The sequence below is a fragment of the Microtus ochrogaster genome, chromosome 6 (genome assembly GCF_000317375.1).
Source record: "Microtus ochrogaster isolate Prairie Vole_2 chromosome 6, MicOch1.0, whole genome shotgun sequence".
Taxonomy (NCBI): Eukaryota; Metazoa; Chordata; class Mammalia; order Rodentia; family Cricetidae; genus Microtus; species Microtus ochrogaster.
In genome coordinates this window covers 1,840,535-1,858,938 of record NC_022013.1, presented here as the reverse complement: position 1 = coordinate 1,858,938, position 18,404 = coordinate 1,840,535, and the positions used below count along the sequence as shown (strand labels likewise).

Genomic DNA, 18,404 nt, shown 5'->3' with positions numbered 1-18,404 from the left:
ATGCATGCACACAAGTGCACACACAAACATGTTAACACATTTATAAACATAACATATATACCCTACAAATATATATGAGGGAAAAATATTCTCCAGCTTTTAACTATGATTATAACATGAATTATTTCATGAGACTGTAAAATTTTTTCTTTCTGTGTTCTTTTTTTTTGTTTTGTTTTGGTTTTGGTTTTTAGGGACAGGGTTTCTCTGTGTAGCTTTGGAGCCTGTTCTGGAACTAGCTTTTGTAGGCCAGGCTGGCCTCAAACTCACAGAAATCTACCTACCTTTTGTCATGGACTTATACATGTACCTAAGGAAGACAAAGCAAGTTGCCCTTGGAAATTCTAGTAGGTTTCAAGTCTGATTGGATCTAATATGAGTTTTGGAGTTTCTCATATCATGTGTAAGACAATTTCTTCTGACCACATCCATTTAGCTTGAAATAAATTCTGAAACCAAAAGTTTCAAAGCAATTGAGAAACTCGGTGTGATGAAAAGTCAGCTATCAACTGTCAAAAGTGAAGAAACTCACAGGAACCTGTATATCTCAAGCATTCCTCGCTCAGTCATTTAAATGAGTGGCAGCAGCTCTGTCATTGCTGTAGTTATGTGAAGACCATGATACCATGTTGGAAAGTTTGATAGGCAGCTCCTCTGCCTAGCCTTCACAGCCAATCACAGAGGCAAACAGCCTCTGATCACAGAAGGTCCAACCAGACAACATATGCAATTTCTCACCAAGTATGACATGGTTTCATTTTTCCGGGAGGTCAGCATGTTCCTGTCTCCATGATGGTGCCTACTGCCTCGCAATCAATGAAGTTAGTTCATCCAGGTATTTAAAAGTCCACAGACTTCACAGAGCTAATGTGAGCATTTACGAATTCCAACTCTCCCCACAGAAGCAGACAATGTCAGTCAAAAGATAAATTTAAATCCATTCCCAGGAATAAGTAATAAAGCCTTGAAACTGCTGTATCATGGTAAACAGAGACCACTACAGCCATTGAGGAGAACAAAGCATACACTATAGAGGAAACCTCCAAAGCTGTGGACAATGGTTGTCATGACAACTCTCCAGTACCTGCCAAGAGATGACCAAAGTACTATACCAGTTGCTATGGGATCCAACCCAATGAGCTTTCCATTTTCTCAGTTGAAGAATGGCAAGAAGATATAGATATACTTGTTCTAATCTCCAGTACTGACTACACTATATATAATACTGTTGTGTGCCCCATTTACACAGACCAAACATGATAGCAAATACACATTATAAGCTTGCATTACAAGTGAGGTGCCAAGAATAGCTCTAATCACATTCCTATACATACTTTAACCCTCAGAAGCTTAATGATTGAAGGTAGTTTTTACCAATTCATCTGGAGACCTATAGGAAAATATTCCTCCATAAATTTAGTAATTTGACAATTCAGTTTGTAGTGAATGGGTTGAAATTCCAAGTAGGGTGGAGGGAAGGCCCAGGACTGAACCTTCCCCACCATACTTCAGACACTACCCTGAATGAAGAATGCTCCTGGGATTGGATCAGTAGGGTTTTCTCCATACTGAACAATTCCTCCACACCAATGGGGTCCTACCGTTCAAGTCCACTCCCATTCCAAGAACTATTATCATGAACATGGCATCAAGTCAAAACTCTTACACTTGGATAACGGTACCCCAGGTTGTCACCCATGATGGAAATCAGACTTCACACAAACCCATTTTCAGACTCCATGATTTTCCCAGGTAGCTTAGAGAACCCGAGGAAACATTTTACTGACATTTACAGCTTTACTATGAAGAAAATTATAAAATGTACAGATAAATAGCTAGAAGAAACAGATGAATTAGGCAAGACCAGACACTCTCAGGTGGTCTTGATATAGACAATGCATCCAGCTGGGCATAGAGCATCCAGGCACTCTTTGGACACACCTGCCTCTGCCCACGTCTCCACATAGCCATTGGAAGGAAGTTCCGATCCCTGAACTCCATAGTCCCAGGATCTCTGTAGAGCTTTTACCTGTGGAATGATTAATAATGAGCCCACCGGCAGTCTATCTCCATTTCCTTGTTGTTGAGGATTAGGAATGAAAGTTCCTAACTTCTGCCAATGTTCTGGTATTTCTGAGTACCAGTTAAATACAGACACCAACCCAGAATCATCTTCTTAGATGAAAAGTCATTTCTACCACCCATGGTAACTTAAAGGAACTTAGGAGTTTCATGTCATAAATTAGTGTCAATTAACTAATAATCGAGCCAATACTCTCCCAGAACCCGGACTCCCTGGGAGTCCAGAATGAGTGTGCCAAGAATCATGGGAGAAAAACAAATTATATTTTCCTTATTATAAATTATAATACTAGGAAAGCACTATGGAAGTGGTCTATTTGCCTGCTCTAATAAGCCACACCTTGTCCCCACGTAAGCAGTATGTGGTTGCATTAGGAGCAGTGCCCATTAGTTCCAACTATTTATTGCAGCTGTTGCAATCTGCTACTGCCTTCTATTTAATTAAACAACCATCTGCTTTCTGCAGGGAAACAATAAATCATTTAATAAAAAAATGTACATTTGCCTACTTACATTAGTTATTTCAGAGAAGGAAAAGGAGGCTAAAGACGTGAAGGAGAAAGGCAGCAGAGAGGGGTGGGAGAGAGCAAAGGAGCAACAGTTTGCTAGATGTCAGCCCTGTGAAGATGTGAGTAGCCATTCTGAGGCTGCTTTGTAATTTCCTCCCATTCTGTGGATTACTTCGCTCCAGAAGTCAAAACATTTCATCCCACACACGAAGAGCATTGTGAGTGGGGCCTCGCACTGCAGAGCTGATTAGGAGGCGCGCTCCACTTCCCTTGGAGAGATGGAGTTCTTTTTAATCTCTGGGATAAAGATTTTTAAATGTCACTTTCCTCACTGCCATATGACTTACATATTTTTAAACCACACTTCATTTCCAACAAGCGCTGTACCAAAAGCTTGGTGATCAAGGACAGACATCATTGTTAATAATTGTTTAAATCCTGACAGCTTATATTTAAAGATGGCTTGTTGAAAATGTTAGCATTATATCCAGATCTGATTCTGGTCTAATGTTAAATAAATGAAAAGATTTTACTTATGCTTTCTCTCCCTTTTCTTTTTAAGCCCAGCATCTTCAACAGGTAGCATTTTGTGAACACTTTAAATAAAGGCATGTCATAAAGTGATCTTAACAAAAGAAAACAAAACTTGCTCTGGATGCATAAACTGGGATGGTTTTGTCTGTTATTTGTCTTGTTAAAATAAAAATATATATATATATATCTCCACGGAAGTCTGTGGGTTCAGAGTGATGTGTTTAAGCATAACCAAACATGCACTTAGTGACAGTTTGTGGTTCTCACATGAAGCGATCACAGCTTACTCTACAGCAATTTGTCACCCAGTTCACCATAAATGCCCCAGCACAGGAGCCTCTCACCCTCCAGAAATGACCTTTGAAGGGTGTCACTGCCCCTTGTTGGGTATAACTTAACCCTGCAGTGTGTCACCATCTCCCACCTCTTTCGTTCTGACAGACAGCCTTCAGGATGCGATGTCCCAGGCCACATTTCCCATGATCAGGGATGCAGATCCCTTCTGAAGCGAGCCATCGATGACACATCGGATCCTCGCAAGGCACAGATTCTACCAGATGAGGGCAGTGCCCCGTGGGCCCCGTAGATTCCATGAGAACATGGCGCTGTCTCATTCTAAAGCCTGGAAGGAGAGAGAAAGCATGATGTTCAGTATTTCGCCCTGATCCAGCAAAGACAAAGGAGCAGCTGCTGGGCAACTGTTGAAACTCCCGTGCGAACGCTTGCAGCTCTGATGCATGTGGTATCTTGATATCTTCTGTTTATGAGACAGAAGGATATGAAGTGGAAAGAAAATGAGAAAGTGTGGGAAAGAATGAGTGTGAAAGTGTCTTCCAAGAGACAAAGGACGGGCCAGATGGAATCAGATAAAATAAAGAACAGGGGCATCCAATGGTGTCCATAATCCAGGGGCTCCAGTGATGACCCACAGCAGCGCCTGCTCACAGATACACCCACATTTTATTTCTGCTATTGCTGTCAACATCCTTTGCCTATGTGTAGTGCCTGACCAATCACATCTTCCTGCTTTGAGAGTTCTCTGTATGGTTTCTCTGAGATTTCCACATCAGCACATCTGTATAGACAGTGTCTCTAGGACCTCATTCTCTACCCTAACTGGGCATGGATTCTCAAATTTCTACAGTCAGAACCCACAATAAGGACCTTGACAGGTCTTAAAATGCTACAGAATCACAGACTATACTTCAGGAGGAGCAAGGTGGGTACCCACAGAAAAAAGATCAACTGTTAACACTGTAAAAGTGTGATGATGGCTGTCGGGAGATGGAGGGTATGGACTTGCTCTAAAGGCTTTTTGTTGTTCAGCTTTCTTGAGCTGTGGGCATGAGAGAACACAGGCGTTATCATACTTTCTCTTATATTTCTCATATCTTTCTCTTTTGTCTAGATGCCAGAAATAGAAGCAATATTTTGTTTTTACGCAACATGTTTTTTTTTGTTTTTTGTTTTTTGTTTTTTTTTTTTTGGTTTTTCGAGACAGGGTTTCTCTGTGGTTTTGGAGCCTGTCCTGGAACTAGCTCTTGTAGACCAGGCTGGTCTCGAACTCACAAGAGATCCACCTGCCTCTGCCTCCCAAGTGCTGGGATTAAAGGCGTGCGCCACCACCGCCCGGCAACATGTTTGTTTTAAATAATTTAAAGTAACATTGAAAAACAGTAACCATAAGATGACTTGAAGAAAAGAATGAATGAGTGAATGAGAGCTAGCTGAGATCCATTAATGGCATGACTTGCAATCTTTGGTCCTCTTGATATATCACTGCTACAGGCACAGATCTCCCCCACATTATCTCCCACTGTTAGATTCAAATTCTCTCAACCCATCATGGTCTTTCAGCTTTCAGATTCTCTCTCTCTCTTTTGTGTTTTTGTTTGTTTGTTTGTTTGTTTTGTTTTGTTTTTTGAAACAGGGTTTCTCTGTGTTACAGTCCTAGCTGTCCTGGAACTAGCTCTTGTAAACCAGGTTGGCCTCAAACTCACAGAGATCCACTTGCCTCTGCCTCCCAAGTGGGGTTAAAGAGGTGTGCCACCACCTCCCAGCAGTTCCTTTTTCAAACCTGGTTCTCATATATCTTCAGCTTGGACTCACACTCACTCAGGAGATGAGAATGATGTTGAACTTCCCACCCTCCTGTCTCTATTTCCCAAATGCTCGGATTGAAGGCATGTGTAGCCATGCCTGGTTCATATGGTAATGAGATTGATCCCAGGGATTCCTCAATGCTAGGGAGTGGTCCACTAACAAATCTCCATCTCTAGCCAAAAGTTCTTTAATTTAACCCCCTCCTCTGCCCAAGGCTCATATGTTTGAACTTTTAGTCCCAAACTGGCAGTGCTGTTTGGAAGCTGGTAAACCCCCTAGGAAATAGAACCTTGTTGGTGGAAGTGGGTCCCTGGAGGAGGGCCTTGACATTTGATCGCTTGGTCTCTCTCCCTGTCCACTGTCTGCTTCCTGCCTGCAGATACAACAATGTCATTGGTCACCTCGGGCTCCTGTCACCATTATGGGTTTTATTTCTTGAGCTATAACATCGACTAAACCTTTCTTCTCCTTGACTTTTGTGAGGTATTTGATGGCAGAAAGGCAGAAAATAACTAATATACTATTTAGACATTATTTAGCCAATAGTGACTGTTAGAATGATACTAAAATTGCTAGGTTTAAGGCCAATTAAAGTAATAACAACAATGGATATTACTGCTCAGTTATAGCTCTAACTCCCCATCATTAAATACTCAAAATACAACCTACAACCTCAGGGAGAGGTACAAGGGGCATTCCGGACACTCGACTACACTTAGCATAAATTAAGGACTTCTCAGCTCTTGCCACCACATGACTTGTGTGACCTCTACCTTTACACACAGCACATGGTGTCCTGCTTTTTTCCTGGCATTTGTTTGTATTTGCTTAGCTCTTATCTCTGAACAAGCAATAGCATGATTTACACTTTGACGACCAGCTTGGAGAACAGTACAGAAACCTAGCACTCTCTATGGAGGGATTTGCTTGTCCTATTCCTGGAGCTTAAAGCCAGTGAGGTGCTCATGCCATTCCACTCAATAAATCACGCTGCATCCATCTTCCCATAAATCTATAGAGTGTGTCTCCTCAGTCAATAAATTCTTTTGGGCTCTTTTGTGTATGTGTGCTGCCCTTGTACAGACTCTAAGTAGGATCAAATCACATCACAAGCTCAGCATAAAACAACCACCCTGGCTTCCTTTTCTACTTAACTTACTCACACACTGGCAACCGTGCCTTTAGTAAAACAGGGGTTTTCCAGGTATTCAAGTCCAAAAGATATACAACAATCAAGTTCACCATGGCTGGGTCAGTCAATGTTTCACATTCTTGAATTCTATCTTAGTCAAATATTATTTTTGTATGTGTGATGGATTATGTTCATTGATTTACATTTGTTGAACCATCCCTGCATCTCTGGGATGAAGCTCACTTGATCACATTTGTCAAAGGTTTTTTCAGCATCTTAATGAGATGATCGTGTAGGGTTTTGTTTTGTTTTGTTTTTGGGGTTTTTTTTCTTATATGGTAGATTACATTTACATATTTTTGTATGTTGAACCATCACTGCATCTCTGGGATGAAACCAACTTGATCATGGTGGATAATGGTTCTGATGTGTCATAGTGGGGTAGGTGGATAGAAGTTGACCAGTGCTTTAACATCATAGACTTATCTCCTGCCTGCAATATTTTTGGTCCTGCTTCATAACATGATGTTTAAAGCCATCAGGGATCAGTCCCTTAAACAGAAGCTAGACAGACTAGAGAGTAGGGTTTGGAGCCCTGTGGAGGAGACAGCTACAATCATCATTTCATGGCCAGAGATTCACCATGCACCTTTGGGAGAACCACTATTCTCAGGGTTTTGCTGCTGCTGCTGTTTTTGTTATTATTATTATTATTATTGCCATATTTTCTGAACCCAAGATAAAAGGTATAGTGTATCATTCTTCTTCTACAGGAAAACAGAAAAGAATGAGTACTGGGTTGGGGAGAGTAAGATAAGAAGAGAAGATGGTGAAGAACAAATCTTTTTAGGAAAAGGTAGAGAAGAATTTTAGGAAGCTCATGGGTATACTGAAGTCTGAAGACTGTATTTCTCCTGTGTCATGGAATAAGATTGTTCATGTGAACTTCCATGGAGCCGTTCATAAATAACACAGTCTCTGTGCTAACTCCTGGAGCTAAGCTAGAAGAAAGATCCAGCAGATGACACACAGAGCAGAAGCTCACTGCATGCTGAACACTGCATTTAATGTTTGTCTCCGGCAGGCCAGGATGGTTGATAAGGATGCTGAGCCAAAGAACCTGATAAAACTAAAGGTGTGTGTGTGTGTGTGTGTGTGTGTGTGTGTGTGTGTGTGTGTGTGTGTGTGTGTGTGTGTGTGTGTGCATGTACATGATTGTTTGTAGGCCAGAGTATAACCCTGGCTGTCATTTTAGATGTACCTTGTTTTTTGAAACAGGGTATCTGGTTGGACTAGGGCTCTTACAGGTTTACCTGGCTGGCCAGCAAGCCCCAGGAATCAGCGTGTCTCTAGTAGTACAGCAGGGAATGGCAAACGTAGGAACACTATACTTGACTGCCTTTACATGGTTCTTAGGAATTGAAATCAGTTACATGGTTTCAGGTCACCGTGTTCATATGATAAATACTTTACTGAACCAAGTATCCCCCTTTCCCTTAGACTGAGTCTTTGATGCCAGTTCTTTAGATATCAGCCATGATTATTTCCCCACCTGCTATAACACAGGAAACAAGCAGCATTGATAGGGTAAAGCAATCACGAAAACCTTCAATACTTTGCATAAGAAGTAGGTGCAGCTTACTGCCAGCCCCAACACAGACACGCAAAAATAGAAAAGGAAAAAAAAATCTGCTAACATGGATATTATTTGGAGTAAAGCAGAATGATTTTATAGAATTCGTGTAAATGTAAAATTAGAGCCAGCCCAGCAAGCGACAATGGAAAATGGAAATATTTCCACTGTAAAATTAGATTTCAAGTATGTCAGTGATTTCTGACCTCAGTTTGCTGTCTATGTTAATTTTTCAGAATGGAAAAGATGGCTTTAAGAATAGTCCTAGAGTCTCAATTTAGAAATACCTTTTCCTGTAGGGACATTGGGGGATCTGTGCTATGGTTGGGGAACTGTCCTGGAGCAGGGAGGAAACTCTGAAGTTCTCTATGGAGGCTGGTAGCTATTAGGATGACACATAGAGCTACCCCCCCCCCCCTCGCCTTTTCTTTAGTAGGCTGCCTTCTTCGGACTTGCCTGCAAGGAACAAATAAACCTATGTATCATGAGGAATTTTTTTAAACTGCATCACACCTAGGTGTGGGGCTTATCCATCAGCATTTTCTTCAGACTGATTCTCTTCTGTATTTCTGTAATTATAACACTGGGGGAGTATCTCGGAGATAAAGCAATAAGCGATACAACCTGATCCTATTTAAATTCCTCTGGAAGGTGGCCCAACCTCACTTGACAAGCTCCGACCTGCCAAGCGCTGCTCCCCTTGTCTGCCTGTCACCAACGTGATGGAAGGTGCAGAGCCTGTGAATGTTGACTGATTTCCTAATGCATTCTGAGTAGCTGACAGCCATGAGCCTTAGATGACGCCCGATTGAGGGGCGTCTGATGGAGAACAACAGCCATGGGAAGATAATTTCTATAACAATTTATTCTATTAGCTAATAAAACATTTCCTACCATCTACAGCCCACACTCCTTTCTATTTTTTTATGTAAATAAAGAGAACAGAATAAAGATAAGAAGCCCGGGATCAGAAGGGTGTGTGTATGTGTTGGATGAAGGTCTCCATCTTTCTCCAACTCTTTCCTCACAGTTTGCTTGGTTTCCCCCTCAAATCTTCTTCTTTCCTTCCCTAAAATATGTACATAGATGTATAGCTATTAAAGAGTTTATCTGTATAAATATGTACCTGTGTATGGATGGATGAGGCTTTAAAATATCCATGAATTTTTCTATATTTTGGATTTCTGTAGTGAGTTGATTGAATTTCTTGAGTAGGGAATTCAGGAATCTGCAGACCCCACTGCTGCCTTAGGGTTTTTTCAATACTTAGTACACGTCCTGTGTGTCCAGCCTTTGTGGAATTCTATGTCATATTTACTCTGTGTCAATCAGGGATTTTGGCCCAGTCCCTACAGGACCATGGGACAGAAATAGAGATGGAGAAGAACACAGACGTTGTCCTCACAGTTGGTAGAGATGACAAGAGAATCGGTCCCATCAGCATCACACACTGGTCTGTCTGAAGGCACAGAGACATTTCCTCAGAAGATTTCCTCAGAAGGAGAGCTCCATTCTGCGTTTTTTCCCCCAAGAGGAATTAGAGGCAGGTGGTCCTGCCAGGTTCCAGAAAGACCTAAAGGACTGATTTCTCTCTGCTTTAGGGAATTGTTTTTAAAATAGCAAACCGCCAGCGTTGAATAACAATCACAAAAGCTGTCCATTTTCTCCACTTAGCACTTAGAGAAGCCATCTTCCAATTGTGCCCTGAAGTCACCTGGTTTTGGTCTGAATTCTAACTGCGACTCCAACATGCCCCCAAAGGCTGCAGGACTCCTCCACCCTCAGGTCATAGCTCTTACTGCCCCTACCTAGTCTATCATAATCCAAGACTAAGCTCTGAAAAAAAAAATCAACCCGTTGCTTGGGACAAAATGCACACTCCATAGATATCTGCCACCCTCCATCTCCACTCCTGTGACTGCAGGGCCTGTTTTCTCATCTGATGATACTGCATTTACAGTAAGCCCGGTGCCAGCATCCCTGCTGATCTACAGAGCTCAAGGGTTCATTCTCAGGGGTCATGGCTCACCTAGCTATGCCAGTGTACAGCTGGAGGATGGAATCTCTTCTCAGCCCTAGATTTATATGTTGGTCCAAATGTCTTTGAACTTACGAAGAAAATCAACTAAAATAATCTAAGTGTCTGGAAAGACACTGTACTGGGGAAAAAGGAGACACTGGTGTCAGTTTTAGTTTAGCTATCATTGTCTTTGTTGATGTTTATGTGCTGTGCATGAACATGTATGTTTATGCAGGCACATGTGTGAACATTTGTGTGGAGTTAGTAAGAAGGGCCAGTGAGAAGGAAGGTTTACACAACAGTGTGTCAAGGGAGTCCACAAGGAAAAAGAGCTATAGGTTTCTCCAGGGAATTTCAAGGATGTGTCTGAGTTATGTGAGAAGAAAAACTGGGATAAAATTTAAAATATCAGTTCTTCACGATGTTTTATGAAAATTTTGGCTCAAGTGAAAGTAAATACAATGCAAAATAAACCAAACCAAACCAACAACAACAAAAAACCATATACTCCAAACTGATATAAAGAAGTCAGTGGACCAGAACAAAAGGACTGGAAACTTAATAAGAATAACCACCTACAAAGTATGGCCCCAGAATCACTTTTGCTTTCTCAGAGTATCCTTGAAGGGGCCATCATTCCCTTATCACTCTTCCTCTTCTGTACCCTCAGCCTGTGAAAGTTGAGAGTAGCCAAACCACTCTGCATTCTGGGAACATAAGCTTACGACCTAACCAATCAAGCCCCAACCTTTGGTCAGGGAATATTCAGAAATGATCTTACAACCCCATCAGGTATGATGTTCATCCCTAAAGCACTTCATGGAACTACTGGAGAATATGCTCTCTACTACATTACTTATCATCTTATATAAGATTCCCTACTGACCTTTGATCATGAAGATGGCTTCTCAAACTCAACCCGCCACAGAAAATGATAGAATGCGAAGAAAGCAACTTGGAGAGTTGAAAAAGAGAAAGACTGAAAGAAAGTTGAGAACCTGGATATTGTTCATACTGTTGAATGCCATCCTGGTGGCCATTCTGTTTTCAGCTGTATGAGTCATTAAGTCTTTTCTTTGGTTGAAAAGCAGCATGAACTGGGTTACCTATACCTATAGATGTTACCTACGTCCATATGTATCCCAAATAAGATGAGATCCATTTGCTGCATTGAGAACTCTACATCTTTGAAAGCAAAGAAGAATGGTACTTCACATAGTCAAACTTCATCTGTATACAAATCCCTGAGCAAAGCAGTTGCAGCGTCGGTAAAGCTTTATGTGGTTTGGTTTCCTGGGGAGTAACCTTAAATGCTAGCATGTCACAGATGAAAGACAGGAGGACCAGTTCAAGGTTTTAAGAACTTGCAGGCCACCATAAGGAGTCTCATGGATAGCTGTAAGAGCATGATAAGTTCTAACTATATATGGAACACAATTTGGGCTACTAGTTCTAATAGGAACTTTTCTGTGTCCATAAACTGAAGAAACATATAAGAGACTGAGGTTTCATGATGTCCTATCTTGTTTCACATCGTTACAAGCAAAAATCTGACAAAAGAAACTTGCCAAAGGAAGGAAATGTTTACTTGGCCTCACAGTTTCAGAAGAAACAACCTGTCAGGAAAAACATGGTGGCTGGAAAGCTCTGTCCATGGTAGCTGAGCCTCGAGGACTGGTCAGTTCACATCTTCGAAGACAGGAAGAAGGAAGTAGAATCAGAAGTGTGGCAGATCTAGAGCCCTCAAATCTATGTCCCAGTTCCTCATCTCTCCTAGCTGTTTCTCTCACCTCCAAGGTTCTATGACACGGAGAAACACCACTCCAGCTATGATGGCACAGTGTTCAAACACATGAACTTTTGAAACTATTCATGTTATACAGGGGATTACTTCAGCCTGCCAGGATCTGTTCAGACACTGCTTTCTATGTTAGTGAAAAAAAATCAAAGTTAGCATCTCCATGTCCCAGATTCAATACCAATATTCCTCTTCTCCCTTACAATGAGAGTCAGAGCAAATGAAGTCCCTGCAAGCCTGATTCATGAATACAGGCATGTGTATGCCTGGAGCATACCACAGATGACAATCATGTGAGATTCTAGTCGGTATGGCATTGCCTTGCACAGACAGGAGACACAGGGGTCGCTTGCAGGCAACAGTTGGCCCTGTGTTGTTTCTCTGCATGCAAAGTAAGATTATAGCCGAGCAAACACAACCTACCATCTGGGAAGCCATGGGATCTTATCTTTCAAGGAATATTTCCACTTAGCACAACATGCAAGGAGAAACACACTCATGGAAATTAAAAGGTCAGTGATGGATAGCAAGATGCCTCTGGACTTTTGGGGGTTGAGATGGACATTTTAAATACAAAATGAAGAAAACAGGATTACAATGACTAACTAAATAAAAAAAACTTGAAGATGCTACTTTAAGCCTGCAGACACTAAGCACTAACCAATATGTGCACACATATAGAGTGTCCTTTATTAAAATATAAAACATAACAACAAATGCTAAATTTAGAAATGTGAAAATAAAGCAATAACAGATTAGTTGTTTTCTCATGTGATTACATGAATCTTCTCTAAGAACTTCAGTGTAGCCATCACTTATATGAGAAAGACAGAATTTATTTTAATTTTATTTGAGACAGGATCTCATGTAGACCAGGTTAGCTTCAAATTTAGTATATAGCCAAGACTGACCTTAAAATTTTAATTCTTATGTCTTTACTACCTCAGTTAAAGGTATACACCAGCCAGCCTGGTTTGATGTGGCATTGCAAGTTGAATCCAAGGCTTTGTGCATGCTAGGCTAGCACTCTGCCGACCAGGCTGCGTCAGTAGGACCAACAGTATTTCCAATTGAGCAACAGTCCCTTACTCATCTATGAGTTTAATATGAAAGTCAATCAAGGTTGGAGTCTGCACTCCACAAGAATGTCCTTAGCTGCCTCCCTAAGAACTAAATGCTGCAGGCCTGAGCCAGTTATCTAAATACAAACAAATGCTGTCTTAAGCTGGCTTAGTCTGTAGCAGAACAGATGTAGACATTGGAAGTGAATGAAGCACGCACTCACCTTTCTTCCCCTGAGGATCGTGGCAGTTTTCATGAACACACGGACCCCAGGAAGACCAGGAAGATACTATGCAGGCCATCGAGCAAGGGACATTGCAGAGCTGGGAGGCTGAGGGGGCAGGTCCCAAACATAACGTGCTTTCCACAGGTCTAGAGACTAAAGGACAAAAACATAAATGTCACGTTCTTTGGACTTGCCTAAAATCATATCCTTACCAGTTTTGTGATTCTAAAGAGTATATTCAATCAAGACAAACATTTTCTAATATGAATGCCTAGGTCTACATTATGAGCCTTTGGGGTGAGTAAAGCAAAAGACAGAAAAGAGGCAAGCACTTGAGATTCCTGCATTGCAAAGCACTCCCAGGGAATTCAAGAGAGCAGCGGAAATATCACAGATACAAATTATCCAGAGGTATGATTTAAAACAGAATTAAATAACTTGGTGAAGTCTCAAGAAGAGTCTATCGCAACAATATAAATGACTGGGCCACTGTTCAAAGCATCAAAATCGAACCCCTAAGGTGCAGTGTTTAGCATAACCAATCTACTGCTGTGACTCCCCAGAGGGGTGGAGCTGGCAAAGACAGAAGAAAAATGGTTTCTTTGAATAGGAAGAAAAATTGGACTCCAGCTGCAGTTCTGGCTTGAGAAAGCAGTTTCCTAACTGGGTTACCTAGAGGTTCAGGGCTCGAAGGAGGAAGAGCCTCTAGGTGTGCAGACTGAGGCCTGAGCTGGGTCCCCTCAGGGTAAAGTCATTATATGTCCTTCAGTGATGCTCACTGTCCTCTGGCTAATAATTCTCAGAACCACAAGAACACAAGTGATGGAGAAAGCCACAACTTCCTGGTCTTGGTGTAAATTTAACAATGGAAACAAGAGCCCCTGAAAATAACACATTGAAGACACATGCCCACGTCTACTGCAGCAATATTCACTATAGATGAACTATGGAACTGACCCATGTGTCCATCAACAGAAGAGCTGTTAAAGGGGGAATTTAAGGAAAGGGGAACAGAATGTAAATTCTAAGAAGGGTGAACAGGGAATAGTGGAGAAAAAAGGGATCAAGGAGGTGGCAGGAGTGGCAAGGTCAGAGGAGGGAGTATGGGAAAGGGAAACATTAAAGACACTTGAAAATGCCATATGGGGACCTACTACTGCAGAGATGTATGAGAATATATGCATATTCATAGATTAAAAAGGGTCCTGTGAACCATCCCAGATATTAAAGACTGTTGCCATCACTCTTGTTTCACCACCCAGAACTTGGTGGAAGACCATATTGATGAAGATACCATATCCTTGAGTCACAGGATAGGGCTAAGTCAAGCTGATATCAACCTGCAAATTTCACCCCTACTGGCCAGCTTTCATTGTGGTGGAAGGTTCTGGGCACACCACCAGGAAAGCACAGCTGTCATCAGTCTACCGAGCTGTGAACATGTGAAGCCACATTAAAAATAATAAGATAGGAAAGCAAGGAGGTGGTACTTAAGGAGAGAAAAAGTGAAACATTACCAGCAGAACTTGAGAAGGGCAAATGTGCTCGAGCATAGGAGCAGCATGTGTGTAAGCCTCATAATAAATGTGTTGTTCAGTGCTGCGAATATGTACTGATTCTTAAAATGTCCATCCAAAAGAACATCCCAATATAAAGTTCTTTACTTTTATTTCACAGAGTTGCCTTGAATTGAGAAAGTTTCGAGACATTCCAAATTTTGTGAGCATTAGCTTAGGCTCAGGAAGTTTTATCTGCTGACTGGCTTGTACTATTTTGTAAATATTTTCTATATGTCCTCTCCATCCAGTTGAACAGACTGAAAACGCCTCAAAAGTGGGAAGCAGTGTGAGGGGTTGGCTGGTTAGTCACGCTGCTTCCCTTGCTTCCTTGCTCTCTGGGTATGGAAGAATCAGATGTAATGAAGGTTGCAGTCCCTCACACTGCTAAGCAGAGGCACTTTGAATGAGAACCAAACCAACAGTGGAAGAGAAAACAAATACTGTCATGTAAAAAGACACAGGCTTGTGAGTTGGGGTGGGAGTCCTGCTGAGCAGAGCCAGTCTTAATCGCTTGGAAAAAGTGAATGAAGGGATTGTGAAAACAGCACCAATATTTCATTTGTAATTAATTATTTTAACATTTATCAAATTGATTTGATTTGACCTAAAATGAAAGTCAAGGGCAAAGTTAGATTCCAGTGTGAATGTGAAAATATGTATGCTGTGGAGTGGGGGCAGGGAAAGGAAGAGAGAGAGGATACTGTGGGAATCAGTGAATCTGTCCAGGGATATTAGTGAGGGGAGGTGGTAAATGAAGATCCTACTAGAGTTGTCAGTGGGATGTGAACCAAAATTAGATGACTGGATTCAGAGTAAGGTGAGCTACTCAGACACACGCCCACTGAATAAGTAAGTCAGCCATTCTAAAACACGGAGTCACCATAAAAACCAGCCCCTTCTGGGTAGTGTTCGTGTTCAAGGGATTCTCCACCAACAAGATTAAGTCGGGCCACAGATTAACAGACAATGAAAGGAAAGGCATCTAGATATTCTATGAATAAATAACAAAGCTACATGTCTTATTGGAGAAGTGTGCTTGGCCCATCCTATTCATGTTGGCATTTTTTCCCACAAGCATAGAAAGGAACTCCTGCAACAGATCAGAAGGAAGTGGCCGTGGCAGCTGATAAGTATAATCATTTGCTAAACATGAATAATGCATGCCTCTATCATGAGTTATAACATCAAGCAGATTTGGACACATTTGGTCTGGGTAGCTTCTCTTTAAGTTACGTGTTCTTAAAACCTTTATTTTAAAATAAAAGAACTACACAATAGAAATGTTAGCTCAGAGACTGGAGAGATAGCTCCGGATTCAAAGTGCAGAATTCTGTTTCCAGAAGCCACTTGTGGTATGGGTCAATTGTCTGTATTCTGTCAATTATATTTTAAATAAACACTGATTGGTCAGTAGCCAGGCAGGAAATATAGGCAAGACAACCAGACAGGAAGTAGAGGTGGGTCAAGGAGAACAGGAAAATTCTGGGAAGAAGGAAGCCCATTCCTCTGCAGTCCTGGCCCAGTCACAGAAGAAGCAAGACATGACTTCCCCACCAAATATGGTACCGAGCCACGTGGCTAACACAGATAAGAATAATGGGCTAATATAAGTTACAAGAGTTAATAAGAAGTCTGAGCTAATGGGCCAATCAGTTTATAACTAATGTAGACCTCTGTGTGATTTCTTTGGGACTTAACAATTGCAGGAACCAGGCAGGACAGAAAACTCAGTCAACAAATGGCTCATAACCTTCCATATCTTTAGCTCTAAGCAATCTGACACCTTCTTCTGGCCTCTATGGGCATTGCAATCACTTGTATATATGCCACAGAGACACACACAAACATAATTAAAAATAACAAACATCTCTGCTTACTTGCCCACAGACCTAGCTAGGGAATGGTCGAGATAAAATCTAGAACCAGGAAACTTGGCTTCTGAGTTTATTTTGTGAGCTGCTTTATTGGGTGAGGTTTTTACTTGAAATTCCTTAGTGACCATTATGTACGGAGACTGTGTGAGGAGCCCTGGGTTGATCATGCTCTCTACCCATACCCACTGCTTGCCTATCATTCTGAAGAAGAAGTACTGAATGTGTTAGAGATTCAGCATTAAGATGGGAGAAAAGAGCTGGTCCAAAAAGCCTGGACTGTATACCAGTGACCCCATCACAAAATACACTTGAATACCATGCCAGGAGCGCCACTGTATAAAACCCAGAGGGGCCACTTTCAGGTGAGGCATGGAGAGCCGAGCTCACAGCTTTGTGCTTTCTGTGCCTTGGAAAACTGGGTCAGGAAATGTTAGAATTTATTCGTTCTTTGTCACCTATCAGTAAGGGACAAATCTGCTTTGTGGAACAGGCTGTATTTGAGTGAGTTGTGTATATCTATACATCTGTATAGATGTATATCTGTATGTTTGGATATTGACTCAGAAAAGCTGATAATTAGTACACAGTGAACCACATCACACCTTGTGTTAACACTATGTTCTTGATGGAAGACTGACAATAAGTAATAAATTAGGCTAAGACTTATCCTCATGGAATCTTATTCTATTGGGGTTGGACCCAAACTCTACAGGTGTCCAGGAGCCCCAGTAAGGTGTCAAAAATGTGGTTTTGCCCTCTTCCTATTGCCATGTCTTTTTCCTTTCAACACCAGCCAGATGAAGTAACAGATGCCAGTGCTGAGAAGGCCCCCAAACAGCCCAGCTCTGAGGTGAATCAGAAGTATGCTGCCACATCTTTGCATCCAATGCTTGACATAATAGCCAACACACTCAATCCACCAGCAAAGTATCTGTCAGGCACATGGCAAAATCTTGGTGAATCTCATGTGAAGCTCCCAGAATGCATGGCAGGAAAGGCTCTTAGACTGAAGTGCAGTTAAAAAAAAAGACAGGGGACATGCCCCGAAGCTGAGTCCTGTTGCATAAAGGGCCCGCTTGTTCGTCCTGGTTGCCCAGCTAACTTAGCCCCGAAATAACCACACAGAAACTGTATTAATTAAAACACTACTTGGCCCATTAGCTCTAGTTTCTTATTGGATAATTCTTACATCTTAATTTAACCCATTTCTATTAATCTGTGTATTGCCACATGGCAGTGGCTTACCAGGTAAAATTTCCAGCGTCTGTCTGAGCCTTTGGTAAAATATAAAATCATGGAAATTGGTTAATTTAAGATATAAGAGTAAGCCATAAATATGCTTTAGCCATTGGCCAAACAGTATTGCAAATATTATAGTTTCTGTGTGATTATTTTGTGGTCTGGGCAGCCAGGAACGAACAAGCAGCCTCTTAGATGATGCAAGAAATGTAAAATTTGAAAGTAGAGATAGTTACTACCTGGAAAAAGAACAGGGACTGATTCCCTTGGGGACTCCAGAGTGACATATTAGAGACCCAGGGATAAGGTAAAACCATTTGTCAAAGCAGTCATTTTTCTTCAGCACTTGCTGCTTTGATGGACAGTGGATCTTAATCCATATCAATAAATCCCTCCAGCCACTGTGACAAGTCTAAGATGCTTCACTTAGGCGCAAATCGATGTGTCTGGGTCAACCTAGCTCTTTCACGACCCCAAGTCCCACCCCAGGAGCCATTTGCTCCAGAAATAAATCATGGATACATCACAAAGCACTTAGCAGCTTCGGAACACTGGAGAAGGGCAAGCATAGGATGCGTCCACACCTATTGACTGGGAGCCCTGGGTGTCAGCTTTAGGGCTAACTGTGTTTAA

The 18,404-nt window shown here is 41.6% G+C and overlaps 1 protein-coding gene across 2 annotated transcripts in view; it reads right to left on the bottom strand.

Annotated features, from left to right (window-relative positions):
* Positions 1 to 18,404, bottom strand: part of Thsd7b (thrombospondin type 1 domain containing 7B) — an 877,985-nt gene that overhangs the window by 454,325 nt on the left and 405,256 nt on the right. For both annotated transcript variants that reach the window (XM_026779900.1, XM_005348232.3), the window contains exons 6-7: positions 13,097 to 13,252; positions 3,550 to 3,747 (exon numbers count right to left, since the gene is read on the bottom strand). In XM_026779900.1, the coding sequence (XP_026635701.1) occupies positions 3,550 to 3,747; positions 13,097 to 13,252 (354 nt within the window). The remainder of the gene's footprint in view (positions 1 to 3,549; positions 3,748 to 13,096; positions 13,253 to 18,404) is intronic.